The sequence below is a fragment of the Capra hircus genome, chromosome 18, assembly GCF_001704415.2.
Source record: "Capra hircus breed San Clemente chromosome 18, ASM170441v1, whole genome shotgun sequence".
Taxonomy (NCBI): domain Eukaryota; kingdom Metazoa; phylum Chordata; class Mammalia; order Artiodactyla; family Bovidae; genus Capra; species Capra hircus.
The window spans coordinates 62,062,355-62,086,027 of record NC_030825.1 but is presented as its reverse complement, the minus strand read 5'-3'; the positions used below and the strand labels follow the sequence as shown (position 1 = coordinate 62,086,027).

Here is a 23,673-nt window from a genome sequence, read left to right as displayed (position 1 = left end):
TATTGTAATGATTAATGCTTTCTGTGTAAGAAATGATTCAGTCTTGAACTCTGAGATCTTGGCTCCCTGAGCAGGGATTGCACCCAATAACCTGCAGTGAAAGCAAAGCATCTTAACCACTGGACTACCAGGGAAGTTGCTAATCTCACATTTAAAGAGAAAGGTGTACTCTCCTGGGATACAATGGTTTGTGGGCCTCTCACTGTTTTTCCTGTGTTGAGTTAGCTCTTCTCCAGATTATCCTTTCAAGGACTGGGTGAAGAGGAGGAGGTTAGGAAAGAAAGCCAACAGTGGGAGAGGGTGTTTGGGAAGCTACTGAAAAGCAGTCGATGTGATCCATGCGCCCTATTTGCCTACTTTCATGCCCAGTTTTAGCACAAAAAGTCCTGCTTCTTGGAAACTTGTTCAGTCCTGGAAGAAGCAGGGCAATTGGTTGCTTCAGCAGCAGCAGCAGCAACAGCAACAATTAACAGAGGCAATCTATGTCTCAAGATATTCTGACAGGAGTAACTGTATGTCATTTCTGTGGTTACGTTATAAACGACACTGTGGATTCGGGTCTCCCTCTTTCTTTCTGGAATCACTTCCTAAGAGTAAAGCCAGCTGCCCTGATGTAAGCAGGTCTCTGGTAACAATTACTGAGGCTTCCTCCCAACGGATTATCTGAGTGGTTACATTCTACTTTTCCTCACTGAGGAGACACCCATCTTCACACACTCACACAAAGGGCTTTTGAATTTTCCCCGTTTTTCAACTTGCTGAAAACATCTCGGCTTCCCATCGAGGCGGCTCTCAAAATTCTTTCTCTTTTCCCTTATATTGTTAGAAACACTAACTTAGAACAGGCAGGAAGCAGCTCTGCTCCAGAGGAAATCAAACAGACTTAAAGGCATCAAAAGGCAAGAAAGGAAGCACAGCTGGCCAGAAGGACCAACAGACCCAAAACTGACAGGGGCGGGGTTGAGGGGAGGCAAGACTCCGCCCCCACTGGCCCCGCCCATAAGTACCTGCGTTTCCGGCCTCGTCCCACCCTCTCCCCTTTCGTCGCCTCACGTTGGCCGCGGCGTAGCGCATTCACCTTCCTCTGTACCGGATCTTCCGCCCGCGCGTGCGCAGTCTTGCCAACCCGGAATTGAGTTTAAATGAGCGACAGAGTGTTCTGGTGAGTTTGTTTGTTTATTTGTTTAAAACCCAATTCCTAGTCCACAGCCTGTTGTCTTTCACACGTGGGCGTCGGGGGTCTCTGTGGACGTTCAAACTACCGTTCCCGTTTTCTCGTTCCCAGTGCCTGTCCTCGCATCGCAGTGAGAAGTTCTGAAGTCCGTTAGCTTAGCTTCCGGGTCCCTGGGTCCACGTCCGCTTCCTGTTGATACCGTTCGAGAGTCCGTGTCCTTCTCTGGCTGTTCTACCTTCTAACTTGTAGAGACCGCTGTTTAAAGTCCTGCATTGCCCAACCCCTAGGTCCCTGATCCACGAAGAGGTGAAGGAGGCTCTATCCTGTATGGAGTTTGGTCAGGGTCTCGCCTAAGGTTTGAAAGGGAGGGTCAGCCTAGAACGTGTGGTATTCACAGGAAGGGCCGCGAGTTCTGAAGAAAAGAATAAAACTAAAAACACCTCGTTTGACTCTGTGTTCCAGAATCCCTGCTGTGTCCGTGGCCGTGGAGGATTGTGTTTTGTACCTGTTGAGATCCTCCCTCTGTGTGTGGGTGTGTTATAGTGACCTTGGTGTGTTTTTCTAAGTATTAAACAGTCTATTTTCAACATTGAAGGGTCACTTCCCAAGACTGATCTTAACGTGAGAAGGAACCCCAGAGGAAGAGGAAAGCGAGGAGTCAGAAATGACTCCTTCCGAGGTAAGAGGCATAGTCCTTTTGTTTGTTCTGTCTGCCTTTCCTGAAATGCTGTTTCTTTGGACTTGATAAGCTTCTTAACTTCTGAACGGGTTTGTTTGAGCTGACCGATAGTCATCATCCCAAGGGACCTGGCACATCAGTGTGCAGAAAACAGAGTATTGCCAGCCAAAGAAGCTCACTCAAGCTTTTAAGTCTTGAGTTTTTATTGGGGTTTAGCTACATAGGCGGGATTGATAACATCTCCAGCATTCTCCCCTCCTTAGAAAAGTGAAGTCGCTCCATCGTGTCCAGCTCTTTGCAACCCCGTGGACTGTAGCCCGTCAGGCTCGTCTGTCCATGGGATTCTTCAGGCAAGAATACTGGAGTGGGTTGCCATATCCTTCTCTGCAGGCAGTTGCTTTATACACTGAGCCACCAGGGAAGCTAATAAGCCCACCTGGCTCAAAGCCCCAAACTTGTAGTCACTTCCTTGGTCTTTGTGAAATGGCCAGCCTCACAACCTGAGTCATCCCATTATTAAACTAGGGGTCGACCGTAGGTCATGTTGTTAGCATAAATTATCAGGGACCACGGATAGTAATAAAGCCACTTCACTCCCTAAGGAAATTCCAAGAGGAAAAAAAAAAAAAAAAAAATTCGAAGAGTAGTTAACAAACTTCCACGACCAGGGGACCAAAGCCTGCCAAATTTTTTTTTTTTTTTTTAGGTTTAGTATTTATTTATTTTTGGCTATACTGGGCTTTTGCTGATGCACTTGGGGTTTCTCCGTTGTGATTAGGAGACACTAATATCGTGTTGTGGAGCTCTGGCTCTAAGGCACCGGTTCAGTCGTTGTATTAATAACTGGCAGGCTCTGGAGCAGGTGGGCTTTAGTAGTTGTTCGTCACTAGCTTAGTTGCTTCAAGGCATGAGGGATCTTCCCTGACCAGACATGGAACCCACGTCTTCTGCATTGACAGGGAGATTTCTTATCACTGGACCGTCAGGCAAGTCCCTAAATTTTTTATTACACGGTGCTGAAACCTAAATCTTTCTTTTATGCCCTTTGATTTTTTTTCCCCTCTGATTTTTGTTGTTACCTTGGAATACCTCACCTAATTGCATTATTTAAAAATATTTTGTTGTGTTTACCTTCTGTTTTATTGTTCAAAATAATGTCTTAAGTCTCTCTTTAAGTGAGCTTCCTTGGCTACCTTGTAGCTATTTTACTTCATATATTTTGAAGTTTCACTAGTCTATACAGTCATAACTTCATCTGTAATTTGGCAGAATTACAGATTTACAGATTGTAATTACAGAAATCTGTAGTTTCCCTCTATTTAGGTTTTTTTCACTTTTAAATTCAAAATTATGTTGGCTCTCTTAGATACAGCTGAGACTTGAAATATCCATGTTTGTTTTGAGTTTGAATTGTTCTGAAATTGCAGTCACTGAAGTCTTTATGTCACCACATCTTCCAAGTAAAACTTGTGATTTTCAGACTTTATGTGCTTCAATAAAGATTTACATTTCTGCACATAGGTCTGGAAATGTGTTCTAAATAGGTGTCATGCTATATTTGCTAATAAAATGTAGACTATTTCTCATTGTGTTTTTGATCATTCTTACTAAAGAGAAAACAATGTTTTCGGTGAACCCAGGTGGCTCAGTGGTAAAGAATCCGCCTGCCAATTCAGGAGAACTGGGTTTGATCCTTGGGTTGGGAAGGTCCCCTGGAGAAGGAAATGTCAGCCCCCTCCAGTATTCTTGCCTGGGAAATCCCATGGACAGAGGAGTCTGGATGGCTACAATCCGTGCGGTCCCAAAGTGTTAGACATGATTGATGTGACTTAGCACGCATTCACGCACAATTTGTAAATGTTTGTTTTACCATAAATACTAAAAAACACTTGAGTTTAAAAAAAAAAAAAAAGTGGGTTAAAAATGTTTCTTCTAAAAGATCTGTTACTTATGGAAGGTTCCTTTTACCTTAAGTGTCTTTATGTATGCATCTGTGTGTGCAGGCAGAAACCTAGGTTTATATAAAAGCCGTCATCATTTCCTGAATATTTTTATTTATTCTAACCTTTGAAAATTGTTCTTACATATTTTTCATGACCTTAGATTGTTTCATTTTAGTGAAATGAATACATAGTTCCATTTTAAGATATGTATGCATGAAAATGTTCATATGATTTGATCAGTTATTTTTCTTGTATTTTGTATTCTTCACAGTTAGAAAAACTTCTATGAACTTTCTTTAGAGTTGTCCCTATATATTTGTCTGTGTATTATTAAAGTTTAGAGTACATAAAGTAAAGTAAATCTAAGCTGTTTAAGGAATGTTTGCTACATATTTGCAAAAAGGTGGAGCAACAACATAATTGATTTTAAATTATTTCCGTTACACATCCAAGCCTCTGTAAAAACTCTCAAAAAAATACATAGTATATCCTAAATAGTTAAAATGATTGTTGCTACTGAGGATGCTATCATATTGGATCTGTAAAATTTGTAAAACACCTGAAGTTCAAAAGTAAGTATGAATGCTTACCTTACTATTGTATTTCATTACTATTCAAAACAGTAACTCATGGAGCAGAATTTTGAACATCACTATCTAAAAGAAGCTTGTTAACAATACTCTGGAAAAAATTAAGCTTGCTAAAATAAATGGTACATTTCTCCCACTCAAGAACTCTTGGGTCAGAGTATGCTTTTTAAAAATATTGCCTGTTTCCTTGATAGACAATTCATCCTGTGTCATACAAATACAGCACTCAAAAATAAATATGCCTGTGTTGTTCTGATTATTTTATCATTTCTTTTCCAGATCAGAATAGTTTCTGAAATGGTGTGTGGGTCATTTCTCATCTTTTTTTTTTGGTTAGGATTATGGTAGAAAATATTGCTGTGTAAAAGTTATATTATAGTATAACACCAGTTCAGTCTGCTCCCAGGACTGAGATAATGAGATGAATTGCATGTATGGATTTCCTTCAGTAAACTCTTTCCCTTCGGTAAATCTGCCTAGTCACGACCCTCCCTCTTGAGATGTGGGTTGTCTTCTGACCTTATGACCATTGTTCATTCCGTGTTTCCTTGGTAATGGTTACTATACGTTTGGTTTTCTGATCTTTACCATTGTCAAAGAAATTCCTTAACAGCCTATGTATGCTCACACAAAGATCATTAAAGCACCCTTGTTCCATCAGAGCTTGAGTCCCTGTGACTTTCTTTCTTTCTCTCTGTCTGTCTGTCTCTCTCTCTCCCTCAGTCTAATTCTCTGGAGCATGGAAACCTGGCGAGCTCACATTCTTGCCCGGGCTTTCAAGACCTCTTCGAGAGGATGCCCTGTGCCCTCGTGAGTGGTACAAGCCCTTTGTCAAGGGCTTTATTGGTTCTTGGTGTAAACCAGGGAATATCAGCCTCTTTCTCTCTTTGACTTTCTTATCATGGACTCTGGACCACCAGATTCCGGTCCAGTAAAGGACCACAACATTAGGCTACAGATCAGGGAAGGCATGTATGAAGTGAAATTTACCTACAACACATTTTTAAAATATCAATTATTCATTTTCTTCTTTTCTTTTTGCTTTGTTTTTTTGAAGAACTTCTGGGGAAGGGAATGACTATCCATTCCAGTATTCCTGCTTGGGAATTACTTGGACAGAGAAATCTGGCAAGTTAGAGTGCATGGAGTCACAAAGAATGGGACAGGACTGAGTGACTAAAACTTTTTATGTCTTTAGTATTCTTTACAGTTACAGAAACTTCTATCAACTTTTCTTAGAATTGTCTCTGTGACTCTGTGTTTTATTAGTTAAAGTCTAAAGTACATAAAATGAAGTAAAGTTTAAGCTCTGCCATTTAATAGCTGTTTGTTAAAATATGTGCCAAAAGGTGCAAGAGCAACATTACGGATTTTTAGTTACTTCTCTTGCACTTTCAAGACTCTGATAAAAACAATCAAAGATATAGAGTATATACTAAATAGTTAAAATGATTCTTTCTGCCAAGGTTGTGGTTACCCAAAGAGTGAAGAGCAGATAAAACCAAGGAGGGTCTTAGAATGTAGAAACTGAAAAACCAGGCCCGTATTGGCTCATGTCTGGAAATTCTTTTCCAACCCGCACCCAGACCATGACATTTTTGGTGGCTTGTTCAGGGACTTGGAGTCTCTTCCCCACCTCCTCGCTTCTCATTTCTCATAGGGACCCTCTGCCAACAGGCAACTGCTCTGGTGGCAATTGAGGAACTCTGGCCAGGGTTACCTACTCTGGTATTCCAAACGCCCCACTGCTCACTGCACCCAGAGTAGCTGTCGCTTGAATGGGTGAGGGTCTCTCCTTTGTCTTTTTTCCAACTGAGGACTATACCAACCAGTATTGTGTGGGCACAGGTCAGACACATAAAAGCCATTAGGGCGCCTGTCACAGAAAGACTACCATGTGAGGATAGGGGGCACACAGAACAGATCAGGCCATAAGGGCATTCGCCCCCAAGCAAGACAACTTCCATCCACCATGTCAGGCACATACTGGTTGAAGCAAATAGAAACCATTGTCCCCGGGCCACCGCCTCCTGTATATATTGTAAGGCAGATTCCTCAGCCTTCTTCCCTGTCACTTTCACTTCTTTCCCTGTGGGTCCAGACTGATTTACAGGAACCTGGGTGTTGCCTCTGAGCCATCCCAAGAGTGTCTTCCACGTTTCAGGGAATCACCAAATGGTGAGTCACCTGGTTGCTCCCAGGAATATCTGTCTTTCTCTGCTCGTGTCACGTGGTGGCGTAGCTGCATGGTTCTCAGTGGTCTCCTCTAACTGTCGGATGCGACTGTTGGGACGCTCGGCCATTTTGTGCATTAGTCGCACGGATAGATCACTGGGAGAAAAGGGACGCCTTTCTGTCAGCCAGTGACTCTCAGTACTCCCATTTTATGGTAGGTAGGCTAAGAGTGGGTTCTGTTACGTCCCAGGAGGCTTACTCAACCCTTGGCTACATCTCAGAAACTGAAAACTTTTGACTCTCCAAAAGGCCTGGCTCCAATACACACGGAGGACCCCCCCAAAAATGGCCTCTGAATGGCACACTTAAGTTTTTCCAAAAGAAGGGAAAGGACTCAGAATTTCCTTACGTTCTATTGCCTCCCTGTCTCCTGTCCCTCTCTGTCTCTCTCCATCAGATTTCCTAGATGACCCCTACTCAACCTTTCCTATCCACATCTCTAGGAAAGGATTCTGAGGTTCCCTGTGGTCCAGGTCTGTCTTCTATATTCAAAAGCCTGAAGGATCAAAAAATGTCCTAAGATTCTAAAGAATCCCCTTCTAAGGAAGCTTCTCTCTCAGGTGGAGAGGGAACCAAGCTTCCCCCTCTCTGGAACACCCTAAAGAATTCCCTTCTGAGTACTCCTGTTTTACAGGGCTGGGAAGGACCAAGCTTCCCCCAGTCCTGCAAATTCCCTTAACCCTTCAGATTCTTCTGATGGGACAAAGACCTCACTTCCCACCAGAGGGACACTCCAAAATTTTTATGAGCTGAAATACCCCTGATATCAAAGTCAATTTGAGCATTATTTGGTCTATATTTTAGCTATAAAACTAAGACTACAGAAAGGAAAGACAACTTTTTGACATAGGATGGCCCTGATATTCTTCAGACTCTGGAGAAAACTGGTTAAAATGAAATTTTCTTTCCCTTTGAAACTGCAAAACCCTTTCCTTTTGCATATGCATTTAAAACCAACTAGCTTGTTAAAAGGCCTGCCTAGGGAAAAGCTTGAAGTTACCCCTTTCCATGTCCTTGAAATACAGTACTCATTTTCCCTGAGACCCTACTCAGCCTTGGGCAAAATAGAACTTCAAGCCAAACAAACAAAATACAAGGGTCAAAGAGATGTTTTAAATCTCAGGCAGGAAACTATGAGATCTCTGTCTGTCCGTCTGGATGTATGTATGTCTCAGTGTGTGCTTTTTTTTTTATAATATTGCTGAAGTTGTAAATGAGTTCTAATTTAGTGAGAAAGTTGGCTTAAAGCTCAACATTCAGAAAACGAAGATCATGGCATCTGGTCCCATCACTTAATGGGAAATAGATGGGGAAACAGTGGAAACAGTGTCAGACTTTATTTTTTTGTGCTCCAAGATCACTGCAGATGGTGACTGCAGCCATAAAATTAAAAGATGCTTACTCCTTGGAAGAAAAGTTATGACCAACCTAGATAGCATGTTGAAAAGCGGAGACACTACTTTGCCAACAAAGGTCCATCTAGTCAAGGCTATGGTTTTTCCAGTGGTCATGTATGGATGTGAGAGTTGGACGGTGAAGAAAGCTGAGTGCTAAAGCATTGAAACTTTTGAACTGTGGTGTTGGAGAAGACTCTTGAGAGTCCCTTGGACTGCAAGGAGATCCAGCCAGTCCATTCTAAAGGAAATCAGTCCGGGTGTTCATTGGAAGGACTGATGCTAAAGCTGAAACTCCAATACTTTGGCCAGCTCATGCGAAGAGTTGACTCATTGGAAAAGACCCTGATGCTGGGAGGGATTGGGGGCAGGAGGAGAAGGGGACAACAGAGGATGAGATGGAAGGATGGCATCACTGACTCAGTGGAGGTGAGTTTGAGTGAACTTTGAGAGTTGGTGATTGACAGGGAGGCCTGGCATGCTGCAATTCTTGGGGTCGCAAAGAGTTGGACACGACTGAGCGACTGAACTGAACTGAAAGGAAAGTAAGCGCTTACAAATCAGACAATTCTAACTCCAAGAGAAATTAACCTAAATGAATTTCAGATTCACGTGAACTGGGAAATATTCAATATTAAATATCTAATATTAATGTTTGTTTGCAAATCTAATGTAGATATGTCTTTGAGTCATTAAGCACAGTATTTTCATTGTCCCTAGGTTTATTATAAGTTAAATGCTGTTATATTTTTATATCTTTTACAAGTTTGTCAACCAGGATAGTACCTCCAGGAAAGGAAGAAAAAACTTCAAAGAAAATGTAAAAGAGAACAGAGCTTTTAGATAAACTCTATTAAGAATAATTATGCTTCAGAAATGTCTCTCTAAGACATTCTATAGATTGTGGTAACCTGAATTTCTAGGGCTGTTCTAAACTAAGTGACGGAAGTTTATTGAACACCTAGGTCATTTCCAAATAAAATAAGATTCTGAAACATTCATTACTGAGGACTAACTTCCTCTTACAGAGAAGCAAGAGATTTTGGACTATTCATGAATAATGCTTGATGCCATTCCGAGATGTTCTCTAGATTTTTTTTTTTTTAATTATCACTGGTATTATGTTCACCAATCTACAGAATGCTTAAGTTCTTACTTGCTTAAGGAAAGTAGCATGTGTATTTTCAGTAAAGAAGGTATGAGAAATGAAACTACATTTTATGAAGGAAAGAGGAAGTAGGTCTGACTTACAGGAGGCTATTTCAAGATGGGAGAACAAACTAATGGATACAGAAAGTAATAAAGTTTCATGGAAAGTGGACCACAAGGGACGAGTTTTGTGCATAAATATGAGTTTTCTTGAGATGTTGAACTGCCTTTGATAATGGATTTTAAGTTTCTTTACCTCTGAAGTGATCTGTTCTATGTTTACCTTTGAAATCTTCTTTGCTACTTTGGCTAAGTAAATACTTTGTTTCCCAGTGATCTATATGATTTTATCTGACTGAGTGTTAAAACCCCTTTTGATATTTGTCCACAAACTTCCTAAATGACTTGACTTTTAGCTGCCTTTGGAATGCGTCAGAGGGCCCCTGAGACCTCCCAGGGAGCTATTAAACGACCTGGGCTCACTGGACATGGAAAGTGACATGGGAAGTACTGTTGAAGGGGTGATAGATCTTCTCAGATTATGCTGTGTGGTGGGTGTTACCAATAAGATATCCTAAAATTATGTGGAGTTCATATAGATCTGATATGCCCTAATAAAATGTGGTCAACTATAATACTCTACTTATCCTGTAAAAGTGTTACAAGTCACAGCAATGACCAGGCTACACTGTCAATTGCAGTTTAATCAGATTTAAACATGCCTTCTATGGTTTCACTCTGATGCCTTTGTAAGACTACTGCTACTTCATGATTTATGAAAAGATTTTTCTAAGGTTAACCAATAAACAACTGGTTTGCTATCTGGTAAGCTGGTACCAGACTGGAATTTAGTCTAATCTCTACGTTAATAGAACAAAGTTTTCTTAGAATGCAGCTTTCAATAAGAGATTATGAATTTCTTTGCCTTTAAGTGATTTATATTCATTTTTAAAATCTTTTGTTACTTTGGTGAAGTACAGAAGCATTACTTAAGGTTAGGGTACATGTAGACGAAGTTCCTTCTTCTTCTACAAAAGTAACCCCTCATGGTTGGACTTTTGCCATCCTGATATCCTTAAAACATGGCCATGATCTGCTCCTGAATCACAGAATAAATATGGTAATGTTGCCCTGATTATTTTATAATTGCTCTTTCAGATGAGAATAATTTCTTTAAAGGCTTGTGGATCGTAACTTATCCTCCTTTCTTCACATTAGAAATTGGGTAAAAAGGATTACTGTGTAAAAAAATATATTTTATAATACCAGCCAAGCCACCAACTCACGATGAGGTCTCTGAACTTGCTGTTTTCTTTTTGGGTCACATTAGAAAGTCTTCCCATGGCCACATGGCATCTGTACTTTGTATTTCAGGGACGGCTGACATTCCAGGATGTGGCCATAGACTTCACTCAAGAGGAGTGGGAATGCCTGGACCTCAGTCAGCGGAAATTGTACAGGGACGTGATGTTAGAGAATTACGGGAACCTGGCCTCCTTGGGTGAGGATAACTGCCTTCCAGAATCCCTTATCTACCCACTAGGTTTTTGTTCCATCATTTCTACAATGTCTTCTGAAATTTTCTGCTTCCCAGAGTAGTTTCAGATCTCTGCTTTCTAGGGAATAATGGATTATTTCTTAGTTTAGAAAGAAAGGCTCCATGATGAATCGTTATACTGGTGACGTTTTTCTTCCTTGATGTACTCTGCCTCCTTCCTTCTAGGTTAGTGGTAATTGTGTAAGTTCTGTGGTATTAAATAGTTGCACCCTCTCTTAATTTCACAGTGACACTACTTACTTTTGCCTTAGTACTACTTGACCAGAATCTCAGGACTGATTGTTAGGTGTTTGTTAGTATTGTATAGCGGAATAAAGTGTTTCAGAAAATCATCTTCTAGAAGAAAATGCATTCTCGTCTCACCTGAATACATACTGATTTTGATACTGATGAATCTCTAACAACACAAATATTCCTTTTTCTGATGAACAGGGCTTGTCTCTGTGCTGGACCTGGTCACCTTTCTGGAGCAATTGAAGGATCCCAGGAATATAAGGAGAATGGAGACAACAGCCATTTACCCAGGTAGGTATGAATGGTTGGAGATGATGACTCAGATGAGATGTCCAAGGAGCACCAAGGAACTCATCCTTCCTCACCTGGCTTTGGAAGATTTGCTTCAATGGAAATAGTTTTTGACAACCTGGGTTTGTGTCTGCAGCTGTCATAGAAATGAATCACCTGCCCCATGCTCTCTCTGAAATCATTCATGAATTTATCTCCAGTGATTACTTTTCTCCATCACAGTGTGACCTAAAAGTCTCCTCTTGGCTTGTGACAAACTGCATTCATTCGTTGATCTTTGGTTACTTGGGGGCCCTAGGAAAACTCTGCCCATTTCTGAGCAACTGTATGACAGTCCTTGTAATGTTTCCTTCTACCTCTACACAGAAATGTGTGAGTGGAGTGGTAGACAAACTGCCAAACTGCTTGGAATACTGGGGACTGGTTTTTGTTCTCTGATTTATAATTTCCTATCCACTGTGAGCGACACACAGGACCTTCTATATAAATTTCAAATTCAAGTAATTTTTCACTGCAGAAAGCAAAACCTGGTGAAAATGAAACAATGCGCATCTCAGGTTGACTTGAAAGTTTCGCTTTTCCTTATATGATCTCATATTAAATATCTTTAGTGTTTTTCCCCCGGTGTTCTATTACCTCATAGAATTTTAAAATGAATTGACATCAAATCTTAGCACATTTTGCACTACATTATTAATGGTTGATTCAGACTATGACAATATTTAGATTATATAAAGAAATCTTTATAAAGAGTTCTAATTGGAATATAGCTGTTTTCCAATTTTGTACTCCTATACAGCAAAGAGAATCAGTTATGCATATCAGTTCAGTTCAGTCACTCAGTCGAGTCTGAGTCTGCAATCCAGGCCAGGCTTCCCTGTCCATCACCAACTCCCAGAGCCTGCTCAAACTCATGTCCATTGAGTCAGTGAGGCCATGCAACCATCTCATCCTCTGTCATCCCCTTCTCCTCTCATCTTCAGTCTTTCTCAGGATTATGGTCTTTCTCAGTGGGTCAGTTCTTCACATCAGGTGGCCAAAGTATCGGAACTTCAGCTTCACCGTGTCCTTCCGGTGAATATTGAGGACTGATTTCCTTTAGGATGGAGTGGTGTGATCTTCTTGCAGTCCTAGGGACTCTCAAGAATGTTCTCCAACACCACAGTTCAAAAGCATCAATTCTTCGGCACTCAGCTTTCTTCATGCTCCAACTCTCACATCCATACATGACTACTGGAAAAACCATAGATTTGACTAGATGGACCTTTGTCAGCAAAGTAATGTTTCTGCTTTTTAATATGCTGCCTTGGTTGGTCATAGCTTTTCTTCCCAGGAGCAAGCCTCTTTTACTTTCATGGCGGTAGTCACCATCTGCAGTGATTTTGAAACCCCCAAAAATAAAGTCACTCACTGTTTCCCCTGTTTCTCCCACTGTTTGCCATGAAACGATATGACCGGTGCCATGATCTTTGTTTTTTGAAGGCTGAGTTGGAAGCCAGCTTTTTCAGCCTCTTCTTCCAGTTTGATCAAGAGTCTCCTCAGTTCCTCTTCTCTTTCTGCTATAGGGGTGGTGTCATCTGTATATCTGAGATTATGGATATTTCTCCCTGAAATCATGATTCCAACTTGTGCTTCATCCAACCCAGCATGTCACATGATGTACTGTGCATATAAGTTAAATAAGCAGGGTGACAGTATACAGCCTTGACGTACTCCTTTCCCAATTTGGAATCAGTCCATTGTCACATGTCCAGTTCTCACTGTTGCTTGTTGACATGCATACAGATATCTCAGGAGGCAGATAAGGTAGTCTGGTGTTCCCATCTCTTTAAGAATTTTCCACAGTTTCTTGTTGTCCACACAATCAAAGGCTGTGGTGTAGTCAATAAAGCAGATGTTGTTGTTTCTCAAGAACTCTTGCTTTTTATATGATCCAAGGGATGTTGGCAATTTGCTCTCTGGTTCCTCTGCCTTTTCTAAATCCAACTTGAACATCTGGAAGCTCTCGGTTCACGTACTGTTAAAGCCTCACTTGGAGAATTTTGAGCCTTTGCTTTTGTTTAAAATGAGGGAAATTGTGTAGTAGTTTGAGCGTTCTTCGGGATTGCCTTTCTTTGTGATTGGAATGAAAACTGACCATTTCCCTTCCTGAGGCCACTGCTGAGTTTTCCAAATTTGCTGGCTTATCGAGTGCAGAACTTTAGCATTATCATCTTTTAGGACTTGAAATAGCTCAGCTGCCGTTCCATCACCTGCACTAGCTTTATTGGTATTCATGTGTTCTAAGGCCGACTTGACTTTGGATGCCAGGATGTCTGTTACTAGGTGAGTGATCACACCATCGTGGTTATCTCAGTCATTAAGATCTTTTTTGTATAGTTCTTCCATGTATTTTTCCAACTTCTCCTAATATCTTCTGCTTCTTTTAGATCCATCCCATTTCTGCCCTTTATTGTTGCCATCTTTGCATGAAATATTCCTGGTACCTCTAATTTTCTTAAAGAGATCTCTAGTCTTTACCGTCCTGTTGATTTCCTTCCCATTTAGGTCTCCACAGAGCAATGAGTAGAGTTCCCTCTTTAAATCATAGTTTGAAAGTCTCTCTTCTTATTTAATTTCTTAAAACTAGTACTTTATTAAGTATATCTTATTTGTATTCAGCTTCCTCGGACACTATCTTATGTGTGCCTAGTTTCTGACTAGTTCTCTGTCACTATCATTTATGATTCTTAGATTGAAACATCTAATAGACCATTCTCAGAAACGTGTGGCAAGAAGTGGATTTAAGAATTACTAGGCACATAGGATTTGTGAAAGTGTTTGGTGTCTCCACTTAAGATGACTAAAAGCAAGAAGTAATCATTAGATTGCCTATAACCTCTTAATTCAGTGGTCCTTGGAGGTTTTTATCTTGTTTCTTTCCCTGTAACCTATTTCTTTGCCATCTCATTTTGTCTAGCGTTCTATTTGTGGTCTCTGTTTTGAAAAGTGCAGCAACCTAGTTACTCTTCCTTCTGGTATCTGCACCTTGGTGGGTGAGGTTGATCCAGAGGTTTGTGCCCTTATCCTCTCTTGATCTGTGCTCTGATTGCTGTTAACTGTGAGCTGTTATCCAGAGCCTGCTCTGAATATTCAGGGCTGTGTTTCCCCCTTGTTCTGTGGTTGTTACTGCCCTCTCTCTGGTGGGGCCTGCTCCCTGCATGGTGGAATAGAGCCCCCAGATCTGAGTCTTCGCTGTGATTCTGATCTGTGGTGCGAGGCAGGTGGGATTGGAGCACACCCACTGGGAGAGAAGTCACTGAGTATTACTCCTCTGGGGATGTTCACCTCAGGGTGTGCTCTGGTGTCGCCTCTCATGCGTTCTGCAAGATCTCATGTTATGTAGTGTTGGCACTGCTCTTGGCTCACCTTAACCATGGGAGTGATGGCACATGGCCCTGGTGTCTCTCAGCTGTTGTTTTCACAAGGTCACCAGCATAGATTCAGTGAAGTCAGGTCCTGGGATTGCATTGAGCATGAAGCTGGACCCGCTGTGGTGCTACGGGGCAGCTCAGGCTCTATCCTGGCCCGCCCCCTCGTATGGGAGCCCACAAATTCTGCAGCTACTAAAGCTATACCTGCCATGAGTGAGAGAGCCCTGTCGTTGATTCAGATGCTCTGTAGGGGCTGAGGTTACAAAGCTGGTCCTGGGTGTAAGGCCGTGGCTTGTGTTGCTGCAAGGAGAGGTTTCAGCTTTTCTTCTTTATCCGTGGGTTTCACCTGTGCTTTCTGCTCCATCTGTGCATATGGTCAACTCACAGCTGTCTTCTCCTGAGGCTGCTCCAGAGCACAAGATTCTGCTGATTGTGGAGGATGTCGATAGGGGAGGCCGTGGCTGGGGGCTCAGAAGACCTACGTGGGAAGAGTTCTTCATAGTCCTTGGCTAGCAGGGGTGGGCTCAAGGGACAGGAGATGCAATGGGCTTCTTTTGAGGGCATCACTCACCCGTGGTGCTCTGCTCTATGGTGGTTCAGGCTTCACCACAAGCATCCCGTTTGCAGAGCTCCTGCCTCACTCCAGTCCCTTCAGGATGTTTCCTCACAGCCAACTGCAGTCCTCTGCCTCGGTATGCTCTCCAAACTCCACCTTTCTGCACCCAGCTCTTGTTTGCATTGCTGGACATGCCTCTAAGGCTGGGTGGGCAGGGCTGAGGTCAGTACCCTGTGTGCAGGTCTCACTCTGTCCTGCTACCACACCCTGGTTGCCATGTTTTCTTCCCACAGAGAATGAGGCTCTCCTTCTGTCCAAACTGAGCTCCCCCAGTGAGGGGCTTCCTCGGATATGGAGACCTCTCCTCACTTTCATCTCCCCGCAGGGTTGCAGGCCCCAACCCAGTTCCTTTCCTCGTCTTTTTCCTTCTTCTTTCTTTTGTCTACCCTGCAGAACAGGAATCTTTCTTGTCCTTTCAGATTTCCAAGGGCCTCTACTAGTGTTCAGCTGGGCTCTGTGAAAATTGTTCCATTTCTCATTCATTTGTGGAGAGAGTTATGATTTCTACATCTGCCTAAGCCTCTGGCATCTTGATCCTTCCGTCTCTATTTTATTTTTAAACTAGCTGTGGTCATCGACTTTCTCTAAATCTTTAAAGATATTCACTGAGAATAGCAGGTAAAATTACTTGTTTTTTGGTATCTTTCAGCTGTGTCTCCACAAGACACCCAGAATTTGATGCCAAAGAATCCAGCATTAGAAGAAGTATTCCCAAAAGGAAACCTAGGAATATATCAATTATTTCACCTCAGAAACTTAAATTTAATGAAAGATCTGGAATATACGAGGGTAAATGAAAGACAGAGAGGATGTTTCTATGGACATAAAGAAATGGAGACAGTGACACATAATGCTAACATTACTGGCAAAAGAAATGAGCAGCGTGAGTCAAATTGGGAAAAACACCAACTTCAGTCTTCAACATCTGCCAAGAAGTGTAAGTGTTTAAGAAAAGATTTCCATCCTTTTTTGAAACATACGTGTTCTCTAAAAGAAAATGTGGAAAATCTGGAAGATAATCTAGTCTCTACTGCAAATACTCATTCTGAACAAAGGCTTCAACTAAACATACATTCAAGCGTGTCTGAACACCTACAATTTAACAATGAGTGTGAAAACTCACAGTCTAATCAATTTGAGGGATCCGTGAGCAGGGTGTCATTATTCTTTCCCCAAGAGATATTTTCTCTCCATTCCAAGATGTATAATGTTGATGATAATGGAAGAGATGCAATCCAACCATCATTGTTCAATACATATCGTGATATGGTTAATACACAACAACTTTCCATATATAATAAAATGAGTCTGACCTTAAGTAAGAGCTCCAGCTCCAATAATTACAAGAATATTTATGGTGGACTGAGAAGATATTCAGGCAATGAAACTAGGTATACAGTTGAAGGAGACTCAAACCTTATGAAACATCAGGGACCTAAATCTTCAAACAAGGATTCTAAAAGCAATAAATGTAGAAATACCTTTGATCAAATGTCAGGTTTTTCTCTAGATAAGAGTACTTGTGCTGGAGAGAGGACTTGTAGTGAATATAGTAAGGTTTCTAATCACTGTTCAGAACTTACTCAACAGGACACTGTTCAGAATCCACAGAAAGAAAACAAGTGTAAGATACGTGAGAAAGTATTTAGTAAGTCATCCAGTCCAAGTAGACATAGGAAAATTCATACAGGAAGGAAATCTTTCAAGTGTACAGAATGTAGCAAAGCATTTAACTGTCACTCACTTCTTACTCAACATCAGCGAATTCATGCTGGAGAGAAACCTTATAAATGTACAGAATGTAGCAAAGCCTTTACTTACAACTCAGAACTTATTGAACATCAGCGAATTCATACTGGAGAGAAACCTTACATATGTAAAGAATGTAACAAAGCCTTTCGTCGTTCCTCATTTCTTAGTCGACATCAGCGAATTCACACTGGAGAGAAACCTTACAAATGTACAGTGTGTGGCAAAGCCTTTACTGACTACTCACATCTTATTCAACATCGGCGAATTCATACAGGAGAGAAACCTTATAAATGTACAGAATGTAGCGAAGCCTTTATCAGTTCCTCATATCTAACCCATCATCAGCGAATCCATACTGGAGAGAAGCCTTATATATGTAAAGAATGTAACAAAGCCTTTCATCGTTGTGCAGCTCTTACTCGACATCTTCGAATCCATACTGGGGAAAAACCATACAAATGTAATGAATGTGGCAAAGCCTTTATTACGAATTCAGCCCTTACTCAACATCACCGAATTCATACTGGGGATAGACCTTATAAATGTACAGAATGTGGCAAGGCCTTTATTACGCGTTCTAATCTTACTGAACATCAGCGCATGCATACTGGAGAGAGACCATATAAATGTACTGAATGTGGCAAAGCCTTTAATCACAACTCAAGTCTTACTCAACATCGGCGAATACATACTGGAGAGAGACCTTATGAATGTGCTGAATGTGGCAAAGCCTTTGGTCGGAGTGATTATCTCACTAAACATCTGAGAACACACACTGGAGAGAAACCCAAGTAATGGAACAAGTGATGGAAGAGGTTTGCCCTAAACATGGATCAGAAAACCCAAGAGTTTATACAAAAAAAACAATGGAAATGATGTAACCAATATGTAGAAAAGTAATCAAAAGTTAAAATCTAAATAAATATCAGAGATTGCATAATAGAAGGCATTTCACCAATCTGTTTTCAGAAGTTTCTCTAAAGTAGAATGACTGTAGGGAGCACTCCATAGTTAAAACACATGGAAAATGGACATATTGGCATGAATCGTGAGATGACGGTTGATGGTTAGAAAGTTACAATTCTTAGCAATGTATGTATGAAAGTGAAAGTGAAGTCGCTCAGTCGTGTCCAACTCTTTGCGACCCCATAGACTGTAGCCTACCAGGCTCCTGTGTCTATGGGATTTTCCAGACAATAGTACTGGAGGGGATTGCCATTTGAATGCTTGTTTATAATGACATGATTTGAGATTCTTTGACATGAATGTAATTCAACACTCAATCCATACTAAGCTTTATGCTGTGTTTGGAAACATAGATTTTTTATGGTTTATTAAAGATTAGCCTTTTTATATTGTGTTGCAACCATTTCTATCTATTCTCCGTTAGAAGATGAAGGATACCATAATGTAAAATAGACAATGACCATCTAAATGGAGGTGTTTGGCATTGATGTGAAATATCTGGGAGTTGCCATGATGTAAGTGATCATTTAATCTTTCCATGTATGAAAGTAAGATAGAAGTTGCTTCTAAAGTTTCAATAGTAATATCCTTGATTTGTAAGAAAAACACAATGACAGTTCACTGCAATGTTGATGTATCTTTATAATATCAACACAAGTCATGATTATTACTTGACAGTCTTGAAATGAAGACAGCTTCTGTGATAACGCAGAAACGTATTAGAAACTTTTCCTGGAAAAGGCATGGAATTAGTGTATACCATGCTTCCTAAGTGCTTCCTGGGCTTTGTTTGGTAAGCTGTGAAAGTCACACATCTCATATCCTTATATCAAAAAATGAATATTGTTGACAGTTTCCCTAAACTGCTCCATGCTGTTGCTGCCTCAGCATCTGTCTGGGCAGCAGGCAGCCTGCAGTTCCTTGAACCAGCCAGTCCTGTGAGCACCTGCTCTAGATGACCACCTTCCTTGAGATCAACAGTCTTGCTGAACCCCAGGGTCTACTTTACAAGCCCCCTTCAATGACACCCTCACAGTGCTCACCGAATTCGTCGTTTTGGTTTGAATGGATTAATTCACACTCAGCCTAGGGAGCCCAGAGCACCTCACCCAGCGTAACTTCTAAAGACTAAACTGCAAGAACTGGTGTTTTCTCTGCCTGATTCTAGTTTTGACCTCTCTCAGAATTTCCTGCCCTAAATCCTCCCCTACAGAGAGGAGTGGTGAGTGTGAGGCTTTGAGCTCAGGACTCCTGAATGTTGGTTTGGGGGAAGAAACATCAGAAAAAAATAGGATTTGCTGATGACTCCAGTAACGGCCACACTGTAGACCTGCAGATTGATAACTTCTTAGAGTGGGGATCTGACCACCAGGGATTTGTATTTATTGAAATGGTTCAGAAAGAATCTTTAGCCAAGTGGTTTCCATCTGGTTTCCCATCAAGATCACATGACCAATGTCAGGAAATGACCTCACTGATGCCCTCCCAACAGATTTCTATGTTGGTCCTGTGGGAGCATCACTGTGGTGTCTAGGAAGTGCTCCAGGGGATTCTAAGGGGAGGCCCGGATTAAGGACATGCCTCCTGATCCATCTATGGGAGCTGAGCCCTGGCTTCATCCACGGAGAGGCAACAGGGTTGGTCTAGCTGGATTTGGACAGGGGAAGTCAGTCAGCTCACATCGTCTCTGTGGGCAGACTGTTAGGAGCTCTCTGAGAAGAGAACAATCAAGAAATTAGTTCACAGGCTGGTCTCCAGGTAGGAATTGATTGTTCCTGAATCTCTCCTGAGACAGAGGACAGGAGAGGTTGGTCTTCTCAAGGTCCTTCTGTCTGTAGGAGCAGTGGTTGCAGGTTAAAGAGCTGTGTTGATGCCCTCCAAAGTATTTTCTCAAAACTCAGAAGTGCGTTTGCAGCGTAACATCCCCAGAGATGACAGAGCAGGAGGAAGAAGAGGAGGAAATGGCAGCTTCTCAGGTAAATATCCTGTCCTGGGTCTGGGGCTGCCTCTGCTTTTCCTCCTGAAATGCCCAAATGAGAATCCACAAGCCTTTAGCTTTCTGCTCCTAATTTTCCTTCCTGGGCATCTGATCATCTTATTTTTTCCCATTTCTTCTTATAATAGTGAAGACCAGCCCTTTGGACTACTTCCTTGTGTCCCAGAGCCTTTGCTCCATTGTCTGCATCCTCGCTTTCTATGGAGCATGATGAATTCTCAGTGTGAATCAGCGACTTTCAACTGTTGAAACTATTGTTTTTTTGAGAGATCAGCATGGGGAGTCACTCCTATCCTCACTCCCACTGGGATGTGGTTTGGTGTTGGGATTTTAGGGATGTTATGAAATGCAGTGATGACTTAGCACCTGGATGCAATCTAGATATTTAAAACAGAGATTGAAAATGTCATTTTACATAGAACCAACTCTCTTCTGTCCATGGGATTTTCCAGGCAAGAATTTTGCAGTGGGTTCCCATTTCCTCATCCCAGGGATTCTCTCCACCCTGAGACTAAAGCTACATCTCCGATATTGGCAGGCAAATTCTTTACCACTGAGCTGGCTGGGAAGCCCAGTGACTCAACTCAGGGGTCCAGAGTTTTTTCAGAAAATTTTCAGAAATAAAAAGAAAAATAGGAGATGCTGTCCTTTGCATTGCTGAGACTTACTAGTTAAATGCATTATTAGGATACTAAATAGGGAAGTATATGTGAAATGAAGTTTGCATAAAATTGATATTTCTAAATGTTAGATTCAAGTTATAATTTCATTGTTAATTCCAGAGTGCCCAGGCAGTGATTGTACATCTTTCATGTGATTCATTTACACCATGACATCTGATGTCCACTGGTTCTGGAGATGTCTCTCTGACATCATGAGACTATGAAGTTCAAACTTCTCTCTCTCTTTAAACAGGTTGTGGAAAAAAGGAATAAGGAATGTGTGGAAATGCTCACAGTTAATGGAGAAACTCCCCATCTTCTTGGTTTCTCTTTGCTTCTGAGAATGAACACTCATTGTGTTGATTATAGATCATGGGTTTTCGGGGTAGGCGAATTGATCACTCAAGCCCAGGTGTGATGTTTACAGAACACTCCAGGCCCAAATCACAGACACAGTCTTTTTACCACGTATTTGTATTTTTTCAAAATATTTACAACAATCATAATGGTGCCAATCCATTTTCCAGTGTGTTGAAAGATAAAGCTCAACACAAATAATACAGTTTTTCAAGAAAGAAAAGCTTCAGAACCAGTAGTCCTAATTTATCTTATACTGCTGTGTATGTTTCCACCCTAAATGTATCCAAAATGTACAAAGAATATCATCCACAAGTAGATGTGTATATATTAACCCTTTAAAAATGATCTTGATTTTATTGACATGAATAGCTTTAATATTCTTAGTAAGTATAATCTCATTTTATTGTATCTCTGTGTGCAGAAAAATGTTGAAATTATTTGATGATTTTTTTTTTTCTTGTTTTGGTATTCTCCCAAGTTATACAAAGTTCGTTTGAAAAATACACTGATTTATTTGTTTGGCTCGGCTGTGCCTTAGTTGTAGCAGGCAGGATCTTGGAGCCATGTGGGAGATTTTGTTGACACTGGAAAGCTTTAGCTGTGGGGTGTGGGATCTATTTCTCTAAGCAGATATTGAACCCATCCCCCTGCCTTGGGAGCTGAGAGTCTTAGTCATGGACTGTCAGGGAATGTTTCACAGTAGGAGTCCTGTTTGCCCTTTCCTATCTCTCTTGAGACCTCTGTTCCTTTTCAGTTCCTGTCAGGAGCGAGAAGAGTGACAAGCCACTCCCAGGACTGAGATAATAGAGATGGGATGCTTGCATAGGATTTCCTTCATTAGCTTTCCCATTTGGTGAAAAAGATTATTTAAGACCCTCTTTTGATATGGATCCTGGAGAAGGAAATGGCAACCCACTCCAGTATTCTTGCCTGGAGAATCCCATGGACTGAGAAGACTACTGGGTTACAGTCCATAGGATTGCAAAGAGTCAGACAGGACTGGGTGGCTTCACTTTCACTTTCACTTTGACATGGAGAGAAAGTGAAGAGGAACTAAAAAGCCTCTTGATGAAATTCAAAGAGGACAGTAAAAAAGTTAGCTTAAAACTCAGCATTCAGAAAAATAAGATCATGGCATCTGGTCCCATCACTTCATGGGAAATAGATGGGGAAACAGTGGAAACAGTGTCAGACTATTTTGGGGTGTTCCAAAATCACTGCAGATGGTGATTGCAGCCATGAAATTAAAAGACGTGTACTCCTTGGAAGAAAAGTTATGACCAACCCAGATAGCATATTAAAAAGCAGAGACACTACTTTGCCAACAAAGGTCCATCTAGTCAAGGCTATGGTTTTTCTAGTGGTCATGAGTGGATGTGAGAGTTGGGACTGTGAAGAAAGCTGAGTACCGAAGAATTGATGCTTTTGAACTGTGGTGTTGGAGAATATTCTTGAGAGTCCCTTGGACTGCAAGGAGGTCCAACCAGTCCATCCTAAAGGAGATCAGTCCTGGGTGTTCATTGGAAGAACTGATGCCAAAGCTGAAACTTCAATACTTTGGCCAGCTCATGCGAAGAGTTGACTCATTGGAAAAGACCCTGATGCTGGGAGGGATTGGGGGCAGGAAGAGAAGGGGATGACAGATGAGATGGCTGGATGACATCACTCGATGGACATGAATTTAAGTGAACTCCAGGAGTTGGTGATGGACAGGGAGGCCTGGCATGCTGCTATTCATGGGGTCGCAAAGAGTCGGACATGACTGAGCAACTGAACTGAACTGAAGGATGTTTGCTATATATTTGCAGAAAGGTGGAACAACAACATTATTGATTTTAAATTGTTTCTGTTGCACATCCAAGACACTATAAAAACTATCAGAAAGATATGTAGTATATAGTAAATAGTTTAAATTATTGTTGGTCCTTATTAGGACTGTAAAATTTAGAAAACACTTGAAATTCAAAAGTAAGTATGAATGCTTACATTACTTATTATTACAAATACTTATTATAAGTACTTATCGTACTTCATTACTGTTCAAAACAGTCATTCATGGAGCAGAATTTTCCACATTACTAGTTTAAAAAAGCTTGTTAAAAATACTAAGAAAAAAAAATAAGCTTGTTAAAATAAATGACACATTTGTCCCACTCAAGAACTCTTGGGTCAGAGTATGCTTTTTAAAAATATTACCTGTTTCCTTGATTGACAATTCATCCTGTGTCATACAAATACAACACTCAAAAATAAATGTGCCGGGAATACCTTGGTGGCCTAGTGGTTAGGACTTTGTGATTTCACTGCAGGGTCCGAGGTTCATTCCCTGGTCAGGGAACTAAGATCCCACAAGCCAGGTGGTGTGGCCCTCCCCCCCAAAAAGAAATGCCAATGTTGTTCTGATTATTTTATCATTTCTCTTCCAGATCAGAATATTTTCTGAAATGGTTTGTGGGTCACATCTCGTCATTTGTTGGGTTAGGAATTCAGTAGAAAATATTGCTGTGTAAAAAGTATACACCAAACACTCTCCTATATCGAAACCAGTTCTGTGAGCTTGTTTTTGTCATCTTGGAGCACATTAGGAAGTCTTCTCACAGCCACATGTCATCTGTACTTTGTATTTCCAGGACCCCTGATGTTCCAGGTTGTGACCATAGA

The 23,673-nt window shown here is 41.2% G+C and overlaps 1 protein-coding gene across 1 annotated transcript; it reads left to right on the top strand.

Annotated features, from left to right (window-relative positions):
• Nucleotides 1,122-18,381, top strand: LOC102175108 (zinc finger protein 2 homolog). The gene is made up of 5 exons (XM_018063014.1): nucleotides 1,122-1,162; nucleotides 1,770-1,853; nucleotides 10,539-10,665; nucleotides 11,155-11,247; nucleotides 15,926-18,381. Exons 2-5 carry the CDS (start codon nucleotides 1,839-1,841, stop codon nucleotides 17,821-17,823), a joined length of 2,133 nt encoding a protein of 710 aa, XP_017918503.1. The 5' UTR covers nucleotides 1,122-1,162; nucleotides 1,770-1,838; the 3' UTR covers nucleotides 17,824-18,381.

Excerpts from the sequence above, each read along its gene's own strand:
- LOC102175108 (XM_018063014.1), top strand. Across the intron at positions 10,666-11,154 it reads CGGGAACCTGGCCTCCTTGG|GGCTTGTCTCTGTGCTGGAC; the intron begins GTGAGGATAACT and ends TCTGATGAACAG. Across the intron at positions 11,248-15,925 it reads GACAACAGCCATTTACCCAG|CTGTGTCTCCACAAGACACC; the intron begins GTAGGTATGAAT and ends GGTATCTTTCAG.